This window comes from Salvelinus namaycush, chromosome 38, assembly GCF_016432855.1.
Source record: "Salvelinus namaycush isolate Seneca chromosome 38, SaNama_1.0, whole genome shotgun sequence".
Classification (NCBI taxonomy): Eukaryota; Metazoa; Chordata; class Actinopteri; order Salmoniformes; family Salmonidae; genus Salvelinus; species Salvelinus namaycush.
Genome location: NC_052344.1, coordinates 8,146,653 through 8,169,464, shown reverse-complemented (window position 1 = coordinate 8,169,464; position 22,812 = coordinate 8,146,653). Strand labels below are relative to the sequence as shown.

The 22,812-nt window shown below is 43.6% G+C and overlaps 2 protein-coding genes across 5 annotated transcripts in view; both read right to left on the bottom strand.

Moving 5' to 3' along the window:
• The window catches only part of LOC120032342 (ubiquitin-conjugating enzyme E2 H), a 31,279-nt gene extending 23,500 nt beyond the window's left edge, over positions 1-7,779 (bottom strand). For all 3 annotated transcript variants that reach the window (XM_038978392.1, XM_038978393.1, XM_038978394.1), the window contains exon 1: positions 7,529-7,779. In XM_038978392.1, coding sequence (XP_038834320.1) covers positions 7,529-7,581 — 53 coding nt within the window. In that variant the 5' untranslated portion in view covers positions 7,582-7,779. The remainder of the gene's footprint in view (positions 1-7,528) is intronic.
• A 4,263-nt stretch (positions 7,780-12,042) lies between these two features.
• Positions 12,043-20,828, bottom strand: LOC120032254 (nuclear-interacting partner of ALK-like). 2 transcript variants are annotated; one of them, XM_038978259.1, is made up of 10 exons: positions 20,682-20,828; positions 16,303-16,405; positions 15,891-16,041; positions 15,646-15,729; positions 15,311-15,438; positions 14,919-15,067; positions 14,359-14,662; positions 13,944-14,159; positions 13,413-13,628; positions 12,043-13,091 (listed from the first exon to the last, which is right to left on the bottom strand). In XM_038978259.1, the coding sequence occupies exons 1-10, from the start codon at positions 20,816-20,818 to the stop codon at positions 13,020-13,022; spliced, it is 1,560 nt and encodes a 519-aa protein (XP_038834187.1). In that variant the 5' UTR covers positions 20,819-20,828; the 3' UTR covers positions 12,043-13,019. The 2 variants fall into 2 exon arrangements, with proteins under 2 accessions (XP_038834187.1, XP_038834188.1); XM_038978260.1 differs by having other exon boundaries at positions 14,359-14,626.
• Positions 20,829-22,812: the final 1,984 nt, after the last annotated feature.

The following is a 22,812-nucleotide window of genomic DNA, read 5'->3' as shown; positions in this document are numbered from 1 at the left end:
CTCCCTGAGTGAGCACTCCACGCCACTCTCCCCCTCACTAGATGAACTATCTATTTACAGAGCATTGTGCCACGTACGATCAAACAACCAAACCAGGCATCCATCCATAAGCAGGCAGGCTTGTGATTGCATTACTTTGAATGGAGAGGGCTGAGAAAAGCAATCGCCTAGCGTTTTGTTTAAAGAGTGCTGCTCACTGTAGCTAAGAATAAAGGAGATGTGGACAGAGAGAAGACATCTTTGGCAGCTTGTTGTGGGGTGGATACGGCTGTAGCTAGCAGCAGCCTTTGTCGGGGAGCTGGAAAGGGAGTGAAATTAATCATTGCACAAAAACACACACGACAGGGGCTGCTTTTAGTAAGCTGATCCAGGGAGAGCCACAGAGAGAGCTCCCCATCACCAGATACAGTCCAGGGAAGTGTTGATAGGACTGATTACTGTACACATTAACTTCACTCTCATTCCACTTCTATTTAACCAGCTGATGGGCTATGGAGCACGCTGTAATAAGGTAACATTGCTATTCCAGAGAATGATTAACATGTAACCTAGTGTTTCAAACCGTTGGACAGGACAAGCCATGTACACGCAGCAGCAACAGCAGCAGCAGCAAATGTTGGGAGACAAAGACAGGAACTGGAGTCCATCTGTTCTTCTGAGACGACTCAGCCATGCGTGCAGGAAGCCTTTACAGTTAGCGCTGTGGGATTACAGAGGGCCTCAAATCTCCCACTGTCACAGATGCCCTGATCCAAGACCCTGGAAAACACAGCCCGTCACTCAGGTCTGGGCCCCTGCTATAGAACCCTGAAACAGATTTACGAATCGTAACGAAGACCGTTACAAATATTGACCAATGCGAAAACAAGACGGTAGGCTGTGGGGGTCTAATGTTTGAAAGTGTAAAACAGCATCACAAATGTAATAATACAGCAGGGTAAATATGACTTACTATTATACCCAATAGGCCTTTCTCATTGTCCCCACTGATTCAACAGGAGCCTTTTCTCCTTGTCTCAGTCACCACACAAAACCACTGGCTCCTTCCCTACAGTGTGCCAGCAATCTAGTTAGTGCAGGCCTGTAACAAAGGCGCCATGCAGTGAAGGACCTGTTCAATGTGGCATCACATGGACTGACACAGCAGCAGAGGGAGGGATGGGGGTCACACGGTTCCTGTAAGGGCAGACAAAGGCGTGCTGATGAGGGCCGGATGTCAGACGAGGGGGCACAACGGGGCCAAACCCGGGACAGCTAAAGCCCAGAATTGGTATTCCACTCAGTGACTGCCTGATTGACTCATTGCTTGGGATGTGTGTGCAGTGGAATGGGACCCACACACTGTCTAACAAGAAGGGAAGCGTTCCTGCCAGCCCAACCCTTCGCTCCCTCACTTCTGGGGTCACTTCAGCAAAGACACAATGTAACACATGCACACAGACCACCTCACCCAATGGACCCCTTCCCCCACGCACAAAAAGATGCTGAGTTGAGTGGCGGACCTTGAGGCAGGCGACTCCAGGAATGATGACGGATAACTCAGCCCAGCGAAGCACATGAAAACACAGCCCCAGGCTCCCATAGCACAGCCTCCCTGAAGATTCACTGGCTGTCCGACATGCTTCAGAGAACCGCTATCCAATCACTTATTATGGGCTTTCAGTTGGGGATTCAGGCCCTATCCAGCACAGCCTGAGAGAGGTTTAACCTTACACAACAATGTCTGGTTATGAATATCCATAATAATACAAATAAAATATCCATATCCTGATTAACTCTCAAGTAAGGAAAATGTGTCACTGACTCAGTACAACACAAGATAGGCAACATCAGAAAAAACGACGTAAGGAAGAAGTTCCCTACATGTTTAAGGGCACCTTCAGAAAAGTTATCTTCCCTTGTTGCTACTGCGAGCACAACTTCAAATCAAATCAAAGTTTATTTGTCACGTGCGCAGAATACAACAGGTGTAGACCTTACAGTGAAATGCTTACTTACAGGCTCTAACCAATAGTGCAAAAAAGGTGTTAGGTGAACAATAGGTAAGTAAAGAAATAAAACAATAGTAAAAAGACAGGCTATATACAGTAGCGAGGCTATATACAGTAGCGAGGCTATATACAGTAGCAAGGCTATATACAGTAGCGAGGCTATATACAGTAGCGAGGCTACATACAGACACCGGTTAGTCAGGCTGATTGAGGTAGTATGTACATGTAGATATGGTTAAAGTGACTATGCATATATGATGAACGAAGAGTAGCAGTAGCGTAAAAGAGGGGTTGGTGGGTGGCGGGACACAATGCAGATAGCCCGGTTAGCCAATGTGCGGGAGCACTGGCTGGCCGGCCCAATTGAGGTAGTATGTACATGAATGTATAGTTAAAGTGACTATGCATATATGATAAACAGAGTAGCAGCAGTGTAAAAAGAAGGGTTGGGGGGGCACACAATGCAAATAGTCCAGGTAGCCATTTGATTACCTGTTCACGAGTCTTATGGCTTGGGGGTAAAAACTGTTGAGAAGCCTTTTTGTCCTGGACTTGGCACTCCGGTACCGCTTGCCATGCGGTAGTAGAGAGAACAGTCTATGACTGGAGTGGCTGGGGTCTTTGACAATTTTTAGGGCCTTCTTAGCCCCAGTGATGTACTGGGCCGTACGCACTACCCTCTGTAGTGCCTTGCGGTCAGAGGCCAAGCAATTGCCGTACCAGGCAGTGATGCAACCAGTCAGGATGCTCTCGATGTTGCAGCTGTAGAACTTTTTGAGGATCTCAGGACCCATGCCAAATCTTTTTAGTTTCCTGAGGGGGAATAGGCTTTGTCGTGCCCTCTGTCTTGGTGTGTTTGGACCATTCTAGTTTGATGTTTATGTGGACACCAAGGAACTTGAAGCTCTCAACCTGCTCCACTACAGCCCCGTCGATGGGAATGGGGGCATGCTCGGTCCTCCTTTTCCTGTAGTCCACAATCATCTCCTTAGTCTTGGTTACATTGAGGGATGTTATTCTGGCACCACCCGGCCAGGTCTCTGACCTCCTCCCTATAGGCTGTCTCGTCATTGTCAGTGATCAGGCCTAACACTGTCGTGTCGTCTGCAAACTTAATGATGGTGTTGGAGTTGTGCCTGGCCATGCAGTTGTGGGTGAATAGGGAGTACAGGAGGGGACTGAGCACGCATCCCTGTGGAGCTCCAGTGTTGAGGATCAGCGTGGCAGATGTGTTGCTACCTACCCTCATCACCTGGGGGCGGCCCGTCAGGAAGTCCAGGATCCAGTTGCAGAGGGAGGTGTTTAGTCCCAGGATCCTTAGCTTAGTGATGAGCTTTGAGGGTACTATGGTGTTGAACGCTGAGCTGTAGTCAATGAATAACATTCTCACATAAGTGTTCCTTTTGTCCAGGTGGGAAAGGGCAGTTTGGAGTGCAATAGAGATTGCATCATCTGTGGATCTGTTTGTGCGGTATGCAAATTGGAGTGGTTTCTGGGATAATGGTGTTGATGTGAGCCATTACCAACCTTTCAAAGCACTTCATGACTATGGACGTGAGTGCTACGGGTCTGTAGTCATTTAGGCAGGTTGCCTTTGTGTTCTTGGGCACAGGGACTATGGTGGTCTGCTTGAAACATGTTGGTATTACAGACTCAATCAGGGACATGTTGAAAATGTCAGTGAAGACACCTGCCAGTTGGTCAGCACATGCCCGGAGCACACGTCCTGGTAATCTGTCTGGCCCTGCAGCCTTGTGTATGTTGACCTGTTTAAAGGTCTTACTCATGTCGGCTACGGAGAGCGTGATCACAAAGTCATCCGGAACAGCTGATGCTATCATGCATGCCTCAGTGTAGCTTGCCTCGAAGTGAGCATAGAAGAAGTTTAGCTCGCCTGGTAGGCTCGTGTCACTGGGCAGCTCGCGGCTGTGCTTCCCTTTGTAGTCTGTAATAGTTTGCAAGCCCTGCCACATAAGACGAGCGTCGGAGCCGGTGTAGTATGAATCAATCTTAACCCTGTATTGACACTTTGCCTGTTTGATGGTTCGTCGCAGGGCATAGCAGGATTTCTTGTAAGCTTCCGGGTTAGAGTCCCGCACCTTGAAAGCTGCAGCTCTACCCTTTCAGTGCTTAGGGTTAAGTCTACTGTACCTTTGGAATACTAAGCTAAGTGTAGGCTACACCTATTCTCAATACTAAGTGTCTACCTTCAAATATAAAAATGGCTCACATATTTTTGTCCATGTGTTTAAGAACAAGAGGAAACTTTGTTCAACTCTCTCCAAGTCTTTTAAACCATAGTTTGTAGTCATTCCGTATAGCGACAGTGCTATAGATAATAGCCCATTGTACTCAGTTGGTTGTGAAGTCCTGGGGGCTTCCAGTTCAACAGCCAGGGTAAATTACAGAATAATGAGACTCTCTCAGGTCCTCACGAGCACCACTTCCTACACAAGTGCACCTTCACAGATCAATGCAAAGCCTACATGTTGTTGAAAAGATGCCCATCCAGTGAAGTACTGCCCAGGCAGGTGAAAGAGGAGTGAGGACACAGGGTTAGGCTTTTTCCCACTACACGAGATGCTGAGAAAGAAAAATACCGGTCAACCAGTACAGTATGTCACCAATTAACTGGAAATATTCAAGCAGTCAGTGTAACTTAGCTATAACAGTCCCATATAACAGTAGATAGAAGTGGATTTATGTAGTAGATTATAGGTATTTCATGTTGCAGGGATTACTGATGCAAGATCCATTGCCACTCAGACAGCAAGCGTTGATGTGGTGTGAGTGATCAAGAGGGAGACGGAAAGAGGGAAAGGAGAGAAAGAGGGGGAGACAGAAGAGAAAAACAGAAGAGATGGAGACAGAAGAGGGAGTGTGCCTACAGCAGCATGAAGTGTAACAAGACATTCCATACCTCTACTGGGACTGTTTCATTCAATCTGAAGGACAGACCTGACCTATTCCATGTTATGGAGGTAGGTGCCAACGTCACAGGCAGATCCCCATTTTGTTTTCTGTCTTAGGAAGAGTTTCAAACCCTATGCTACATGACCAGGCCATTCTGACATGACGTCCCTATTGAGCTTGCTCCAGATTTTTAAGCTCTCTTGTGCCGCAGCAAATTAAGCCTGTGGTTTGTTCTCGGTGTCGGTCAGCCCCATAAAAAGTCCCTCTCCAAAGCTGGTGTTAGTTTTAGGTTTTGGTTACATGGGGGAGGCTGTGGTGATCTGGAGCACAGAGGACTGTGCTGTGCTTCCTACTGCAGGGACACACTCCACACAAAACAGCTGCGCAGTTTCGCTGACCCCAACCCCGCTAATACACAAACAAGGACAACTCAAGCGTAGATGGAGGACCGCACAAGCGTGCCATGCATGCACACAAATAGCTTTTTTTCTTGAACATATGCCCCACACACAGGTCCTTGTATGTGATTGTGCAGGTGGCTTCCAGTAAGAGTAAACCTGCTCTGACCCGTCACAGACACAGTGACATCTTCAGAGAACAGTTGGGGTTCACTTCACAGCGCTACACTCGTGCGTGCTCACAATACACTGTCATGGCTTTCATGCAGGCTACAGACAAGAGGCGAAAACTAGCTGAAACAAATGCGGTTGCTAGCAAGGAGCACTTATACAAATGCCTTAAGGAGGACGGCACAATAAATAAGCCAGTGAGTAACAGGCAGGCAGAATTCAGCATGACTCAAAACTATGGAACTCAATGAGGATTTAGTTAGAAAACGGCAAAGTAGGCCTAACGATAGAAGTGACCACTATCCACATTTAACTCTGGCAACTACACCCAATGACAAAATAAAAAAGCACAAGTAGGCTAAAAGCTTAACTAGAGCTGCAAAAGGTTCAGCAGCAAGTAATGACAAAGAAGCATTTTCACCCTACTCAAAACAAGAAAAAAAATGCCTTTGTTCAACAACTTTTCCCCTGCAGCACTTGTTTTTGTGACTCTCAGCGGAGGAAGGGCTTAGTCTTATTTGTGGTTTTCTCCAACCCCCTCCTCCTACCCCATATTTGAACAAGAACTGAGGTCACTCAATCAGCTGTTCCTAGTCCCACCCTCTACTGGTTTCCGGGTAGTAACAGACCTACCCAATCATTAAACTCCCTTCCACTGCAGGGCACACTGGGGACAAAAACAAAACTTGTTCTCCCCCCTCCTGAATCTTGCAGGGAACTTCAATAGGCCTAGAATATTTTCAATAACTTTGCACTGCACTTTGGCATATACAACGAAAATGAACTTTAAAAAACAGTTTTGTAAATGGGAGTCCTGTTGCCTTTGTTCTTTTCTTTGTAGATGTATAAAGGCAGAAAGGGATCTACTGTATAACAAAATGGGAACTCTCGAGTTGTTGTTGAATGCAAAAGTAAAGAAATAGACAGCACAACGCAGGTCCATGAAGCCCCACAATCCTAGATGGTTAAGCCGTAGTTCTCTAGCCAATGGTTCTTTAGTGGTTATCGAAATATGAGAATAACCTTTTCTGCAAACTATTCTATTCCGCAATGCAGCCATGTTATGATAGATACAAATCCAATATTTCTGCCTACCTAGCAAAGCATACTTAACAGCTAATCAAATAAACAGATTGGTATTTTCGTGATAGATAAGTTATTCATAGTTTAATATTAAATAACAAAATAGCTAGCTATACTTCGAAGAGGACCAAATCTCAGATAGGGCTCGCGTTAAGTTTGCCTTCGAGACTCAGTGATGGTCGAAATAAAGCAGTTTATGTCGTAGCGTTATGTAAACAAAGGTGATAAGTCAAGCTGAAAATGGGATAAAAAGTGCTTTAGCTAATAGCCTTCATGACCGCAGGCTTGAGTCTTAATCAATGTTCGTCATTTCGGTTCATAATGCATTTTCCACTAGGTAAGTTAAGATAGCTAGCTAGGTCAACTCGAGCAAAACAACAGGATGTCCGTTTGTGTAACGATAGCTAGCTAGCCGGACAATATTTTTTTATATGGGCTTATTAGCTACTGTAACCACGTCAAAAATACTGAGCTTTGTTTATACACCTGGCTGGTTTGAAAAAACGAATTAACGTTATACTCCTTGTTCCAACATTTTAAATGGTTTAAAAACAAGATAGCTAAAGCTAACAAGCAGGTAATTATCAACAAACTTGGCAACACATTCTATCAGTCTCTGTGCCTGGTCTGGTTAATTAGCTAACGTTAGCTAGGCATCATAGCTAACTGTGGCATGCAATTCATCAAGGTAACGTTAGCTAGCTACCTAAGCCAAGTTATCTACTGTAACGTTAGCTAGCTAGCATTAGAAATACACTTTTTTTTAATAGACATAGTTAACGTTATTGCCATTAAACGTGAGCAATAATCAATGCTATTAATGTATTATACAAACTATGCATTTCAAGCAGCTGTCATTACTAGTCATCTGTAGCAAGATGGAAAACCACCGAAAAAATATCGCTAGCTAACTAGTGTAAAACGTTAGCAGCTAGCTTGAATTCTTATGTTGTTTATGTTCTGAAAGGATACAGTTTCACCACGTCAGTATCCATTCGCCTTTTACCCGGACTTGGAGACGACATTTTTATATTCCACTGTAGAACACCAAGTCGTAAAGTGATGGCAGCTCAAACGTCTAGCTGTATTATCCCAAAGTTTACATTTGCTTTCGTCGCAAATGCGTATAACGAAATCTTTCCACGTCCCCTACTCTATCACAAGCAACGTATAGCCCTTCTCTCTCGCTGCCTAGCTCTAACTGTCCTGAAGCTTCTGCTATCCCTCCGCCGATTGCGTCATATACACGAGACAAAAAACGTCAACATAAATGGCAAAATTGTGTTAGTAGTCTTTACAGATTTATCAACGTAAAATGTTTTGATGGACAAGCTACCACAAAGCTAAGCTATTATTTTGACTATAGACTGAGATTTTAATATGAAAATAAAGTGTTTGCTTTAAAAAAAAAAGTGGTAATGGCACTCCCTGTGAATTATCTCTCTCTCCCTGCCAGAACCCACCCCCCTTTTAATTTCCTTAATTTTGTTGCTAGAGTCAAATACTTTCTATGGTACACATCAGAGTAAAATACTTTCTTTTGAACAAACTTCACGTCAGGATAGGCAACCGAAATTAATAATGAGTGTATGTGTGTTATATTAAACATAGAGGAGAGAGTAAAATGTTGGCAAGCAATAAACATTTCAGAACAACTATGGCTGAATTATTATCCTTACACTTTCAAAAATATTAGTCGAATAAGACATGGGAGAGATGACGATTTTTGTCAGAGATTTATTCATAGACTAATACATATCAGTAGCGGATTTAGGTACAGGCGACATCTTGCCAGAGGCGGCACGGGGCGCCCGCACTCAGGGCGCTGAAGGGGGTTCGCCCAGGGCGCCATACAAGCTAGAACCACCACATACACTTGAAACAAATAGCCAAAACGAAAACTGCAGACAAAAATGCTTTCTGCTACTAAGATCAGTGAAATGTAGGCTAAACTGACAACGGAGTGAAGAGCAGAAATCTCAACTAGCAAACAAGTTGCAGCAATGAAGAACTAGAATTCTGTCGGGGAGATTTTCGGCACAACACCATTCTCACAAGGAGTATTCCATTACGTACCATCGGACAGCAGGATCTCTTTCCCCACAGCCCAGTGCAAACTGCACATCGTGTAGTCCACCCGCAACCCCAATCCAGCCACACACACACACACACACACACACACACACACACACACACAGCCTACTCATGAATCGCAAGGTCAAAGGCGCTGCAGAGGCAAAAAAAATTAACGAAATAGAGCAGAGGGCCACATTAAATCAGTGTAAGTGTGTGAGGGGGAGCAACCAGTTGCTGGTATCAAATCCTATCCGTTGTGCCCTTCAGCAAGGCACTTAACCCCCCACAAGAACAGGCCCCCTCTCCAAAACCTGTATATGTACAGTACCAGTCAAAAGTTTGGCCACACCTACTCATTCAAGGGTTTTTCTTAATTTTTTACTATTTTCTACATTGGATGTATTCACTATTATTCTACAAACTAGGACATATATGAAATCATGTAGTAACCAAAAAAGTGTTAAACAAATCAAAATATATTTTATATTTCAGATTCTAAAAAAGTAACCACACTGGAATGCATTTCAATTAACAGTTGTGCCTTGATAAAAGTTAATTTGTGCATTTCTTTCCTTCTTAATGCATTTGAGCCAATCAGTTGTGTTGTGACAAGGTAGGGGTGGTGTACAGAAGATAGCCATATTTGGTAAAAGACCAAGTCCATATTGTGGCAAGAACAGCTCAAATAAGCAAAGAGAAATGACAGTCCAACATTACTTTAAGACATGAAGGTCAGTCTATCTGGAAAATTTCAAGAACTTTGAAAGTTTCTTCAAGTGCAGTTGCAAAAACCATCAAGCGCTATGATACTGGCTCTCATGAGGACCGCCACAGGAAGACCCAGAGTTACTTCCACTGCAGAGGATAAGTTCATTAGAGTTACCAGCCTCAGAAATCGGCAATTAACTGCACTTCCGATTGCAGCCCAAATAATTGCTTCACAGAGTTCAAGTAACAGACACATCAACTGTTCAGAGGAGACCTTGTCAGAATCAGTCCTTCATGGTCAAATTGCTGCAAAGAAACCACTACTAACAGGACACCAATAAGAAAAAAAGACTTGCTTGGGCCAAGAAACACGAGCAACGGACATTAGACCGGTGGAAATTTAAGTCCAAATTTGAGATTTTTGGTTCCAACCACCGTGTCTTTGTGAGACGCAGAGCAGGAGAATGGATGATCTCCACGTGTGGTTCCCACTATGAAGCATGTAGGTGGTGTGATGGTGCTCTGCTGCGGACACTATCAGTGATTTATTTAGAATTCAAGGCACACTTAACCAGCATTGCTACCATAACATTCTGCAGCAATACACCATCCCATCTGGTTTGCGCTTTGTGGGACGATCATTTATTTTTCAACAGGACAATGACCCAAAACACACCTCCAGGCTGTGTAAGGGCTATTTGACCAATAAGAAGAGTGATGGAGTGCTGCATCAGATGACCTGGCCTCAACAATCACCCGATCTCAACCCAATTGAGATGGTTTGGGATGAGTTGGACCGCAGTGAAGGAAAAGCAGCCAACAAGTGCTCAGCATGTGGGAACTCCTTCAAGACCATTGGAAAAGCATTCCAGGTGACTACTTCATGAAGCTGGATTGAGAGAATGCCAAGAGTGTGCAGAGCTGTCATCAAGGCAAAGGGTGGCTACTTTGAAGAATCTCAAATATAAAATATATTTTGATTTGTTTAACACTTTTTTAGTTACTACATTCCATATGTGTTATTTCATAGTTTGATGTCTTCACTATTGTTCTACAATGTAGGAAATGGTAAAAATAAAATAACCTTGAATGAGTAGCTGTGTCCAAACTTTTGCCTGGTACTGTATGTCTTTCGGAGGGGTTGGGTTAAAAGTGGAAATCAAATTTCAGTAAGTCCTTGTGTGTAATTGAGCAATGAAGTGATCTTAATTAAATGGGTGTTTGAATATAAAAGCTTGCATTGATCCTTGATGCAATAAAAAGCTAAAAGGCACGCTTGTCAGATTCCTCATCCATCAAATCGTGAATATCTTAAGTTCCTTCGTGCTTCTACATCTGCATTGCTTGCTGTTTGGGGTTTTAGGCTGGGTTTCTGTACAGCACAGATATCAGCTGATGTAAGAAGGGCTTTATAAATACATTTGATTTGATTTACGTATCTTGGTTCTGAGTTCAGGAATATATTATTTTTAGGACACGTTCTTCTCTGTGGGATTGCTTCCAGTTTCAGACAGATTCACCCCCATAATGTGGCATATTTGTTTGACTCCCCTTCTCTCCCCCAGCGGTGAATGCACAGATGTTGGGTGGCAACTGGCAAGGCAGACCCCAGATAGCTAACATTGACAGTCCATAGGACACAGCCTCTCTCTTCTAAATAAAATGACCAGAATGGACGTCCCCATTCAAGTCAACGTTCCTTGATAGGATCATTCTATTTCTATGGCCTATCTCCCCCATAGCAACACTAGCAGGGGAAGCCAGGCCACAAAACGGCATCGCTGCCAGGTTTGTTTTAGCTGCACACTTAGTACCTTTCCAGGATCCTTTAAGATAACACATGTTAAGGATTTCTACCAGCTTTCTCACAGTTGAATTGCCTCTTAGAAACAGAAACATTACGGTATAACTCGAAACTTGTGCAACAACATAGGATACAGATGGGACCTAACCAAGGGAGTTATTTCTGAGCAAGACCAAGGCTATAAATGCAATGATGTATCAAGGACAAGCTCAGTTGGCTGTTATGAGAGCAGCAGCTATGTTTTTCTTCTCTACTAACTGCTTTCCCTTTTTCTAATATATTACCATTGGTTGTGTAAGTCAGACTAATAGGCTACATATTATGCCTCAACCTGAGTAGCATTACTAGTACTAAGCTCGGCTGATTCTGAGATGTGAAGGAAAACACTGCACATGTTGTCTGGTTTTAAATGAGAGCAGACAAAATGGCCACCAGGGAGGACCCTGAAATGCAACTCTTCACTGCCACTGTAATGTATAATGGGCTGACCTTGAGTACTTCAGTGTGGAACCACAGGACAGCCCGGGAAGAGTTAGGGCTATTGTGTAGGTCATAGACGCTGCTGTGAGAAGACTAAGGGCCACTCAAAACCAGGGCCTGTATCCACAAAGCATATCAGAGTAGGAGTGCTGGTCTAGGATCAGTTGTGCATTTTAGATCATAATTGACAAGTTTATACGGGCAGATCTTAGATCAGCACTCAGATGCTATGTGGATACAGGCTCAGAGCTTAGCTTTGTTCTCCAAACTACTTATTAAGACCACATTTACTGGAACAGTGCCAGCGACATGTTCTCTTTTGAAGCTGCATTTGAATTTGTCATTAGTTTATCCTTCCAAAACAAATTGGATATGCCGTGGAAACACATGAAAATAAAATGCAGAGTAAAAATAAACATGCAGAAAGAGGAACATTTTATTAAATCCTCTTAGGAGAGTAAAAGCACATGCACAGTAGAAGGGACTGCATTGGCTAAGAAAACCACAAAGGCAAATGGAATGAAAGACTAAATCAATGTTATCCTCAAACATCCTCTGACTTCTATGGCAAATGATTTGTTCTACCTGGTTTAACATCTACAAAAAAAAATAGATTTCCCCCGCTCCCTCCCTTTAGCACTTTAGACTTGCAAACAAACAAAACCAAAAAGCCTTTTCAAAGTTTCTAAAAATATTTGTGTAACAAAATTGCTTTACAACAAAATTTAGTATGCGTAAAGTTTAGAAATCCTATATCTACGTCTTTATACTCCCTGGAAAAAACAGCACTAAAAAAAAATGACTTCCTCAGCTTTTAGGGTAAAAATGTAAATAAATGTTTACACTTCTACATGATGGAGTATACCCTTTGAAGATAATACATATGACTTTTTTTCCAGTGTAAGCCAGATGGCTCTTTCTCTCACGGGATAGATTTCAGAGTCCTTGTCCCTCATATATTCCATAGACACAGGACAAGAGCACATGCGGTCTTCATAGGAGGTAAAACAAACGAGGCAAGGCGCTGGACTGAGACCAGGCAGTGTCCGTGTGCCGTTGCATTCTGTGGTTCTAAGTTTAGTGTAAAGTCAACCCACTTTTAAAAAACTGCATTCAGAACAGAATTTCCTTGGTGGGCAATGTCCGTGAAGAACTCATCGCTTTCGAACCATGCAGCCGGGCAACAATCCAAAGTTCATTGGCAAAACCATCCTCATCTGTACTTCAATTCATACCAACCCCCCCCATGATTGTAAACCAGACTTAACGGATGGGAGAAATACACGGATATGAAACCACTGTCAGTGCAACTAGTACAGTACAGCATACCACAGGGAAGAATATCAATGGAGAATGTCACGACGACCCTGTCTCTGGGGTGGAGAGAGAAAGACCTTACTGAGATGGGGAAGATACCTGCCACTGACGGAATATAGCAAACACTCTTTTAGACTTGTCATGTGGACCCTGGAGGAAAGAGGGAACAGAAGTGTTAGAAATGGAAGCTTGCTCATATAGCAGAGGTATGACCAAATGCTGAAACTGTAACAATGCAATAGACATTGCTCCATTGTAGAACATAGCTATGTCAACCCTTCATATTGTCATAATAGTATGCCGTTTTTGCAGACGCTTTTATCCAGAGTGACTTACATCATTGAGAGCATACATTTTCGTATGGGTGGTCCCAGCAGGAATCAAACCCACAATGCGGGAATTGTTAGAGTCATGCTCAACCAAGTGAGACACAGGACCACCATTTTACCACATCCAGGTTTTGATTCTCACCTGTAGGGGACTGGCTGCCTTGTTTGGGCTGAAGCACTTCTTCATGGGGAGGAGGAGAGTGAGTGCGGCCTTCCAGCCCTGCTGGTGCTCTCCCTCTTGACCCAGCAGGGGTACACCACCAGTGGGCTGGGTGTTCTCCTTGCCTACATTCACCCAGGGGCACCAGTCTCTGTGCTGGGCTAGTGGGTCAAACACACTCCTATGCAGGGGGCCCTCCTGAAAACAAGAGAATGGAGAAAGTCAATAGGCGACTGTAGCATATGTTGTGGCATGCACCGGAGTAGGGTGAAGTTAGATGCTGCTCATGGGTCAGTTTAGTAGCTTAACTTCACCTTGAAGTGCATCCCCCTCCCCCATGCACCCAGTGAACAAGATCAGTTAGAACAAGGAAGACATTTATAGGTAAGGGTGGTGTTAAAATAGATGATAGATTTGTCTGTATTATATCTGCTACAGAGTACACACACACACACATCCCAGGTCTGGACAATCCAGACACACCTGGTGTGATCACAGAGAGTAAAGACTTACAGGGCTACTGGCTGAGGAGAGGCACATGCGTTTGGGGTTGCGTTGGGGGCTGGAGCCCCCTGAAGCAGTCCCCTCGCTCCCTGTCCCCTCCCCCTGGCCTCGGCCCCCGGTCATGGGCCTCTTCCCCCTGGGCAGAGGGCTGGGCTGCTCCTCGCTGGGGCTGGGAGAGTCCCTGCTGCGGGTGCGGACCACCATGGGGGACAGACTGCCCACAGGCTGCCAAGACACAATCAACAGAGAACAACTTTAACAAACAGATCCATGACTAGAGGTGTGAGAGTCCATGTTACAACATTCTGAAAGCTACAAAAAAATGAGAAACTGGAGAAACGGGTTTGCTAGAACTTCCAACTCATCCAAGTTCCACCGTAACCTATTCACCCAGTTAAAGTGGCCTGCCTTGCCTGAGACCTACCTGCTCTGAGCCTCTGGTCTTGTCCTGGCTCCGCAGCCCCCTTCGGTAGGGAGTAGGAGAAGGCGAGGGCGAGGTGGGAGTCTTCCTGTCCCCCTGGGCCTCGGGTGCAGGCAGGGGTGTAGATGACGTCGGGGTGGTGGGGGACTTTGGGGCGTCTCCCTCTACCTCTTTTCCTGTTCCCTCCATCTGGTGGAAGTTCCACAGACCCACTTTGCGCATGCAGAAGGAGCAGGTGAGGAGGGGTAGGCTCATGGCGTGCAGAGCGGAGCTGCAAAAACAGCAAGAGGAGAAGGTGGAAACAAACCTATTAATAGAACATGAATACAGAGGGGGAAAAAGAGTTGAGTTAATATGCTAAGCTGCTTTTTGCTTTCCCAAATTTAAAGTTAAGACAATCAAATGTTTTTAACTTTCCTACATGGAGATGCTAATTCAATAAAGGCTTTTAAGTGCCACAATCTGGTAAGAGTGACCTGGTATTTTTCTAATGTTACAATGTTTCGCCTCCACATTTTTTGGTCAATAAAAAGGAGAATGGCAGACTTGTTCTCATATCTAACCTTCCAGTCCAGCCACAGAGGGCCACGATGCAGGCAGCTACCTGGACAGCCAGGGCCTCAGAGGTGGACTTCAGAGGGGACCTGCCCTGCTTCTTCTGTTCCTCCTCAATCAACTGCAGTAGAATGCTGATCACATCCTCCGTCAAAGACTGCAGGGAAACAAAGTGGTGAGATGGGAGGGATTCTCTTTTTGCAAAGGATAATGGATCGTAGTGCAAGAAGCCATGTGGGAAACAGCTAAACTGCATTCCCAAACCAAGGGTTCATAGATAGACCTCCACAAGGGGAAGGGGCTAGCAGAAGGGGCTAGCAGAGGGGGTTAGTATCTGGACAGAGCCTGTCTTTCTATAGGTGATTCATTGTTGTGTAGGAACATGGCTCCCCTCCCTCACCATGGTTTTAAGCTGTTCTGGCTTCATGGCAGGTAGCTGCTGCTCCAGGAGACAGGTGGTGTGAAAGCGCTCCAGGAAAGCACTGAGCAGCACTGATGGCTCGTTCGCCGGGACAAGCCAGAACCGGTCTAAAACGGCAATACAACATCACGGTCATGTTCAGTAAGGCACACAACATAAATAAAAAATGACTGTTTCTTATTGGACAAGTCCAGGTAGTCCCTCCCTGTTTCAGTACATCCATACAATTTCTTCCTTTTGTTGCCTAATGAACACAGACAAATGTACCCACCTCCAATCAACAAGAGGATTAATTAATTAAAGTTGTGCATTACCTGGGCATGGAAAGTCTGGCCATGGACAAAACTTCTCATGCTGTGTCTGTAGTTGTCTAGTTATCTCTGCTATCCGGGAATCATCTATGGAGAGGAAAGAAGTAGGGGCAAACATTGATCCAACCGCTAAAAGTATTTAGCTACAAATTAATGACAACATTCTGTGTTTTAATTTTAAAAAACAAAGGCTTTTGCAATAATGGTTGAAAGTTCAGCAGACGTGTCAAACCGGTTGCTCTGCTCACATTTCTGGTAGTCCAGGGTTGGTTGTAGTGATGCACAGAGGAAAGCCTGGCAACTTGAACATTTCAACATGTCACATCCCACGTTGATCCAGCCATAGCTGGCACACTTCAGGGGGGAGAGAGTCCGAGGCTTTCCTGCCCATCTCAAACAGTGCTTCCGCTAAGGAAACGTTTTACACAGAAAGTTTACACAGCACACTAGAAATTATCATAATGAGCATTATGATTAAATAAATGTGAAAAAGTATTTATTGATGGAAAATGTGAAAAGGGGAATGTAGGCAATGTTCTTAGTGTGTAAAAGGCAACACAAAGGGTGTGCTGGACAACTACAGTACTACTCAAAAGGTTATTCACACAACTCTTTGGCAGTACAACATGTAATGTCGCTGCTTGGATGCGGAAAGGATATAGAGTAGGACTCCACTCTTGTGAAAAAGGCTTCTTTGTTAGACGCTTCACAAGGAACTTGACTGTTGCCGTTTGGTGCCACCTTATCCAGCTCCCCCTGAACACTGAAATTCACAAGAAGAAAAAACATTTCACAGAAGGAATTTGCATTAGCTATAGTTATAGGGCTAAACAAACATTCATCAAATACAACAATTCGTATAGGGTACTTTAAAAATGTTACGTATGATATTCTGTGTCGCGCACGCTCACAAGTCAGCAATATCTCATGTACACAGTGTACCAACCATAGAATTAGGAATTAGAATACTAGAACGGTCATGGACCTTCTTATAATGGATAAAGGTCAGCCATTTTGGTCAGGGAGTTGGGTCAACCATGGTTTGCCAGTGCTGTCATAACATAGTGTAAATTATAAACTGGGTGGTTCGAGCCCTGAATGCTGATTGGCTGAAAGCCGTGGTATATCAGACCGTATACCATGGGAATGACAAAACATTTATTTTCACTGCTCTAGTTATGTTGGTAAACAGTTCATCAATAGCAATAAGGCCCCTCAGGGGGTTGTGATATATGGCCAATATACCATGGCTAAGGGCTGTGTCCTAGCACTACGCGGATCGTTGTACATAAGAACAGACATTAGCTGTGGTATATTGGCCATATAAACTCAGCAAAAAAAGAAATGTCCCTTTTTCAGGACCCTGTCTTTCAAAGACAATTCATAAATATCCAAATAACTTCACAGATCTTCATTGTAAAAGGTTTAAACACTGTGTCCCATGCTTGTTCAATGAACCATAAACAATTAATGAACATGCACCTGTGGAACGGTCGTTAAGACACTAACAGCTTACAGACGGTAGGCAATTAAGGTCCCAGTTATGAAAATGTAGGACACTAAAGAGGCCTTTCTACTGACTCTGAAAAACACAAAAAGAAAGATGCCCAGGGTCCCTGATCATCGGTGTTAACGTGCCTTAGGCATGCTGCAAGGAGGCATGAGGACTGCAGATGTGGCCAGGGCAATACATTGCAATGAGACGCCTAAGACAGCGCTACAGAGAGACAGGACGGACAGCTGATCGTCCTCGCAGTGGCAGACCACGTGTAACAACACCTGCACAGAATCGGTACATCCCGAACATCACACCTGCGGGACTGGTACAGGATGGCGGCAACAACAACTGCCCGAGTTACACCAGGAACGCAAAATCCCTCCATCAGTGCTCAGACTGTGCGCAATAGGCTGGACTGAGGGCTTGTAGGCCTGTTGTAAGGCAGGTCCTCACCAGACATCACTGGCAACAACGTCGCCTATGGGCACAAACCCACCATCGCAGGACCAGACAGGACTGGAAGAAAGTGCTCTTCACTGATGAGTCGCGTTTTGTCTCACCAGGGGTGATGGTCGGATTCACATTTATCGTCGAAGGAATGAGCGTTACACTGAGGAGGTGGAGGGTCTGTCGTGGTCTGGGGCGGTGTGTCACAGCATCATCGGACTGAACTTGTTGTCATTCAAGGCAATCTCAACGCTGTGCGTTACAGGGAAGACATCCTCCTCCCTCATGTGGTACCCTTCCTGCAAGCTCATCCTAACATGACCCTCCAGCATGACAATGCCACCAGCCATACTGCTCGTTCTGTGCGTGATTTCCTGCAAGACAGGAATGTCAGTGTTCTGCCATGGTCAGTAAAAAGCCCGGATCTCAATCCCATTGAGCATGTCTTGGACCTGTTGGATCGGAGGGTGAGGGCTTGGGCCATTCCCCCCAAAAATGTCTGGGCACTTCCAGGTGCCTTGGTGGAAGAGCGGGGTAACATCTCACAGCAAGAACTGGCAAATCTGGTGCAGTCCATAAGGAGGAGATGCACTGCAGTACTTAATGCAGCTGGTGGCCACACCAGATACTGACTATTACTTTTGATTTTGAATCCCCCTTTGTTCAGGGACACATTCCATTTCTGTTAGTCACATGTCTGTGGAACTTGTCCAGTTTGTCTGTTGTTGAATCTTGTTATGTTTATACAAAAAAATGTACACATGTTAAGTTTGCTGAAAATAAACTCAGTTGACAGTGAGAGGACGCTCCTTTTTTTGCGGAGTTTACCATACCCCCTCGGGCCTTATTGCTTAATTATACCATAGCATCGTTGAAAACGTGTTTCTGATTGGCCTGAAGGGCATTCCAGAGAGTGCATTATTTCCCTATAATGCACAGTATATTTGTATGGTAGAATTCAATGGCCATAGTTCATGTTTACATGTTTTGTTTGAGCTGCTTTTGAAAGCAAAAGTGAACTTGAAAACAGTATTGGTATTGTTGAATTTGATTTTCATAATAGCAAGCTAGGACTGATGGTTTGGTTAGCTAAACTAGCAAGTCTGTTTGTTTGGTGTCAGGGAAATTCTAACCAATAAGGAGAGACTTTGTTATTTCTTCAAACAATTATACTTTAATATCGATTAATTTTTGCAATAATGGAGCTGGTCTTTAACCACCCGGAAGTGATCGTTGAGAGCCCGAATAATACAGAAACGCAAGGGGTCTATATAAAAACCCAAAAACTGCTTAGTCATGGTTGATCCACCCATCCGCAGCAGCCCGGGGCATCATAAGCTACCTTGTTATCTTCTTGTGCCTATGTGTATTGGTTGTGTGAGATCATAGCGCACAAACAAGTGATAACAGCAGTTCCGTTTCTCCTTTCAGTTCAAGCTAGCCTCTGTTCTCTTCATACCTCCACACAGCTGTGCCCTTGGAAGATAGCAAAAGAAAAGGATAGACTCAAGAACTGTGGTCACTCTTGTCTTATGCTGTGTGACCAAGTTACTCAGAAGCAAAGCTAACAGGTTATTCTGTCCCTCAAGTTCTCTCTATCCCGTAGTCGCCAAGAAAGTCCTTGACTACACGCCTAGACCAGCTGAGGCGAGTGAACGTGTAAGAGAGGAGCCAACCCTTTACCGAAGCACAGCATTAGTAGTCATGAATAACTCTCACTATTTGTTAAGCATATAGTTGTTAACTATTAATATTCAGCAAATCAGGTAAATACTTAATTTCTCTCACATTGGTTACCACGGCAACTACTGTAGCTATCTAGTAAACTTGCTAGCTACTTCAGTGGATGTTTAACACATTTCTAGTGGCAAATGTGTTAAATTATAGCCATGGTTTAAAAGGGATAATCAACTCGGGGCTGTATGCGTTCTCTGGAAAGTAATGCCACTCTGCTAGCACATCGCTAAACACACCTTCCACATTCTCTATTATTTTCAATAGAAAATATAGCCCCTTGTTGATCATCCCTTTCATAATGCATTTATCTGCACTGTACGTTTGTTAGCTAGCTAGCCAGATAATTTATAGTATCATACCTCTAAAACTATTTTAATTAACTGCCAATATGCCAACATTCCATTCAAACAATGCAGTCAATCCACAGCCAGACACTGGCTGACATCTGTTGATGATAGGACTTAGACAAGTTGTAAATGCAACAAACACTGATATTGTATCATATAATAGCACTCACATCTTTCCAAGAAAACAAACAATTAGATATTAATGATGGTCTGTTTACATATATTTTAGAGGATATTTATACAGAACATTGGTATAAAACCTGTATAAACTATTAAATGATGTGACAATATTTTAGGTTGAGAACAATTACACAATTTCTGATATAACACATACCTTACTTTTATTTTCCCGCATAAGTACAATTAGGACTATGCCTCTACTGCCGTTCATTCCAATTACACTGGTTTGGATTTCTCCCTGACCAATATGGATGCCATTTTTACCTCATGCTGGTACTTCGAGGGTTATGACATAGCCACTCCAGTAATTGAATAGTTACAAACCCTAATTTATGCACACACATGTGGACTCATGTGAGCAATCAAATATGGTTAAAAAAAAAAACATAACCAAGTTCACACTCGAAGACATTGCACGTTACTACAGTGGTGCATGCAGCAGCTACTATGAAAACAATACTGCAATTAAATGTCTTGATCATTTGTGATTATTATTTACATTGCATATATGATTGACCGTTTACGTAACATAGCCAGCTCTAATGGCTAGACTTTATAGCCAGCTAACGTTATAATGGCTAGACAGTATTGTAAATAACAAAACAGACAAACACAAATTAGCTGTCGAGTAAGAAAGGCATCAAGAAAAAAATAACCTGTCTCTATAAAGTGTGCAACTTGCTTGCTAATGTATTGAAACATGTGGAAACTAGATCCGTAACTGGGTACCTAGTTAGCTAGATGGCGAGCCAGCCACAGTACGCTAGCTAGCTAACTAGTTAACGTTAGGTCCCTAAAAAATTGCATTCGTAGATTCTCCAAAAACTTACCCAGTTGATCTGTTTTCATCCGACAACACACCTGCGTTAAGAAGTTCACGGACTTTCTCTGGAGTTGCTAAAACAGATTTTAATTGTCTGTTAGGAGAATTGTCAAGACGATTTCCACGACTGCCAAGGGTCGCCATGATCGGTCGGTGCTAGATGCTAAATCTTCCCCCCTGAAAGAGGAACGCTATCTGTTCCGCTTGGGATAATGCCCTGCTTAGATTTCAACTCACGTGGCCAATGTTTACAAGTCCATATAAAATCTATTATATTCTTCTAAATGTACCTTTGCTGTAGGCTACTGTCGAAGTCCATACACTGTAATCGTTATACTGTTACAGTGCTATTTATCAAATACATGTTTTAACTATTTCCTTATGAAATCCTTTGCCTTGGTGGTTAAATTATGAAATTCTTAAAGGGAGAATCCACTCAAAAATGTATCTTTCAGAAAAAAAAATCACTAGTCCACTGTTGATACAGTTCCAAAATGTTTTGCATGTCAAGTTTTCAAGATATTGGACTTGAGGGAAAATGTTGTTGTCTGAAGAGATAGCAATGAATTGTACACATCCCTCCAGGTGACTGTGACCTCCTCTTCAGACCAATTGGCAGTACGCCCACAACATTGTTTTGGGAACCAAAATCAGTATCTCAGTTTAAGGGTCAGTCATCATGAGGTGTCAGTCAGTCACGTGCAGCAAACAACATTAATGATAAATAATGAATAATGTAAATCATGCTTATATGACTTGTTTGTGTAGCAGTATACGAGGACTGAAATGGAACACCCTCTTCAGAGTTTTCATCAAGCTTGTATTGAGTTTGTGAACCTCTCTGGCCATTATAATTAAGATTGATTCGTTTACATTGAGTTTGAGTCCTTAGTGGTGAATTTCCACGACAATCCTGGCGTCATGAACAGGATGTTTGATCTTCTCGACGTGATCCTTCAGTGAAAGTCTGAGAGGGAACACCGGTGGCACATTCTTGGGAAGGCATAAAGGGAAATTCCCGTCTCACTTAAAGAGGGTGAGGACCCACCCGTAACAGACCTCCACTGTGGGACGCGTCTGGGAGGAAACACAACATCTACGAAACCTAGAAGGACAACTCAACTGATTTCAGTTAGTCAATTTAAATGAATGTGTAGAAGAAAAAAAAATACAACAATAAAACCAAACATAAAAATGAAGAAAGGTAACATGGTATTTTTATTTTCTAACTAGGCAAGTCAGTTAAGAACAAATTCTTATTTACAATGACAGCCTACCCCAGTCAAACCTTAACCCGGACGAGGCTAGGCCAATTGTGCACCGCCCTATGGGACTCCCAATCACATCCAGTTGTGATACAGCCTGGAATCGAACCAGGATCTGTGGTGACGCCTCTAGTACTGAGATGCAGTGCCTTAGACCGCTGTGCCACTCGGGAGCCCAAAAGTCTTAAGAGAACGCTATAACTAGCCTTAGGAGAAGGCTAGAGTGAGGGAAGGAAAAACCCCACTGACAATTGTCTTTAGGCATTTATGAGAAGTGTCTACGTGGTCTGAGAATCAATGATAATAGCACAAGGTGTTATTGAGCACAAGGTGCTATTTTATATGTACAGGAAGTAGCGGCAAGAGAACTGTTGAAGATACATATGTATGCATAGGAAGTAACAAGATAATTGTTGAAGATGCATAAGGAGTGATAAGGGAGATTACTGAATGTGTTTGGGAATAGTACTGAGTGAATGTGGATGTGAGTATTGTGTGATTGACTAATTAACTGAACAGGGGCTTAGCCCCGATGTGAGAGTTGTGTGAGTGTGGGATGGTGTGATAAACTGGATGTTTTTTCTAAAGAGTTCAACAAAGGATTTAATATGGGAAAGGGAAATAGTAAGAGTAGGATGGAGGATCCATGCTGGTAACCAAAAGGGCCATGTAGCGTAATGGATAAAACATTTGTTAGGGGTGTGCTGACCTGTTGTATTCGGCACACATGACAAATAAAGTTTGATTTGATTTGATTGAAACCAAACATAAGACTGGACCAGATGGACAGATGGAGATTTCTGTGAGAGGCCAACTTGAAAAGAAAGAAGGAGAAGAAGCCTGGCTGGCCTTTCTCCGAGGGCAACCATTTCA

What these genes read in the sequence shown, in the direction of transcription:
- LOC120032254 (XM_038978259.1), bottom strand. Translation starts at nt 20,818, where the DNA reads ATGGCGACCCTTGGCAGTCGTGGAAATCGTCTTGACAATTCTCCTAAC. An exon ending in AACCCTGGACTACCAGAAAT is followed by an intron (nt 15,730 to 15,890) that starts GTGAGCAGAGCA and finishes TCCTCTCCATAG; the next exon opens with ATGATTCCCGGATAGCAGAG. An exon ending in CTCTGTGGCTGGACTGGAAG is followed by an intron (nt 14,663 to 14,918) that starts GTTAGATATGAG and finishes TTCTATTAATAG; the next exon opens with GTTTGTTTCCACCTTCTCCT.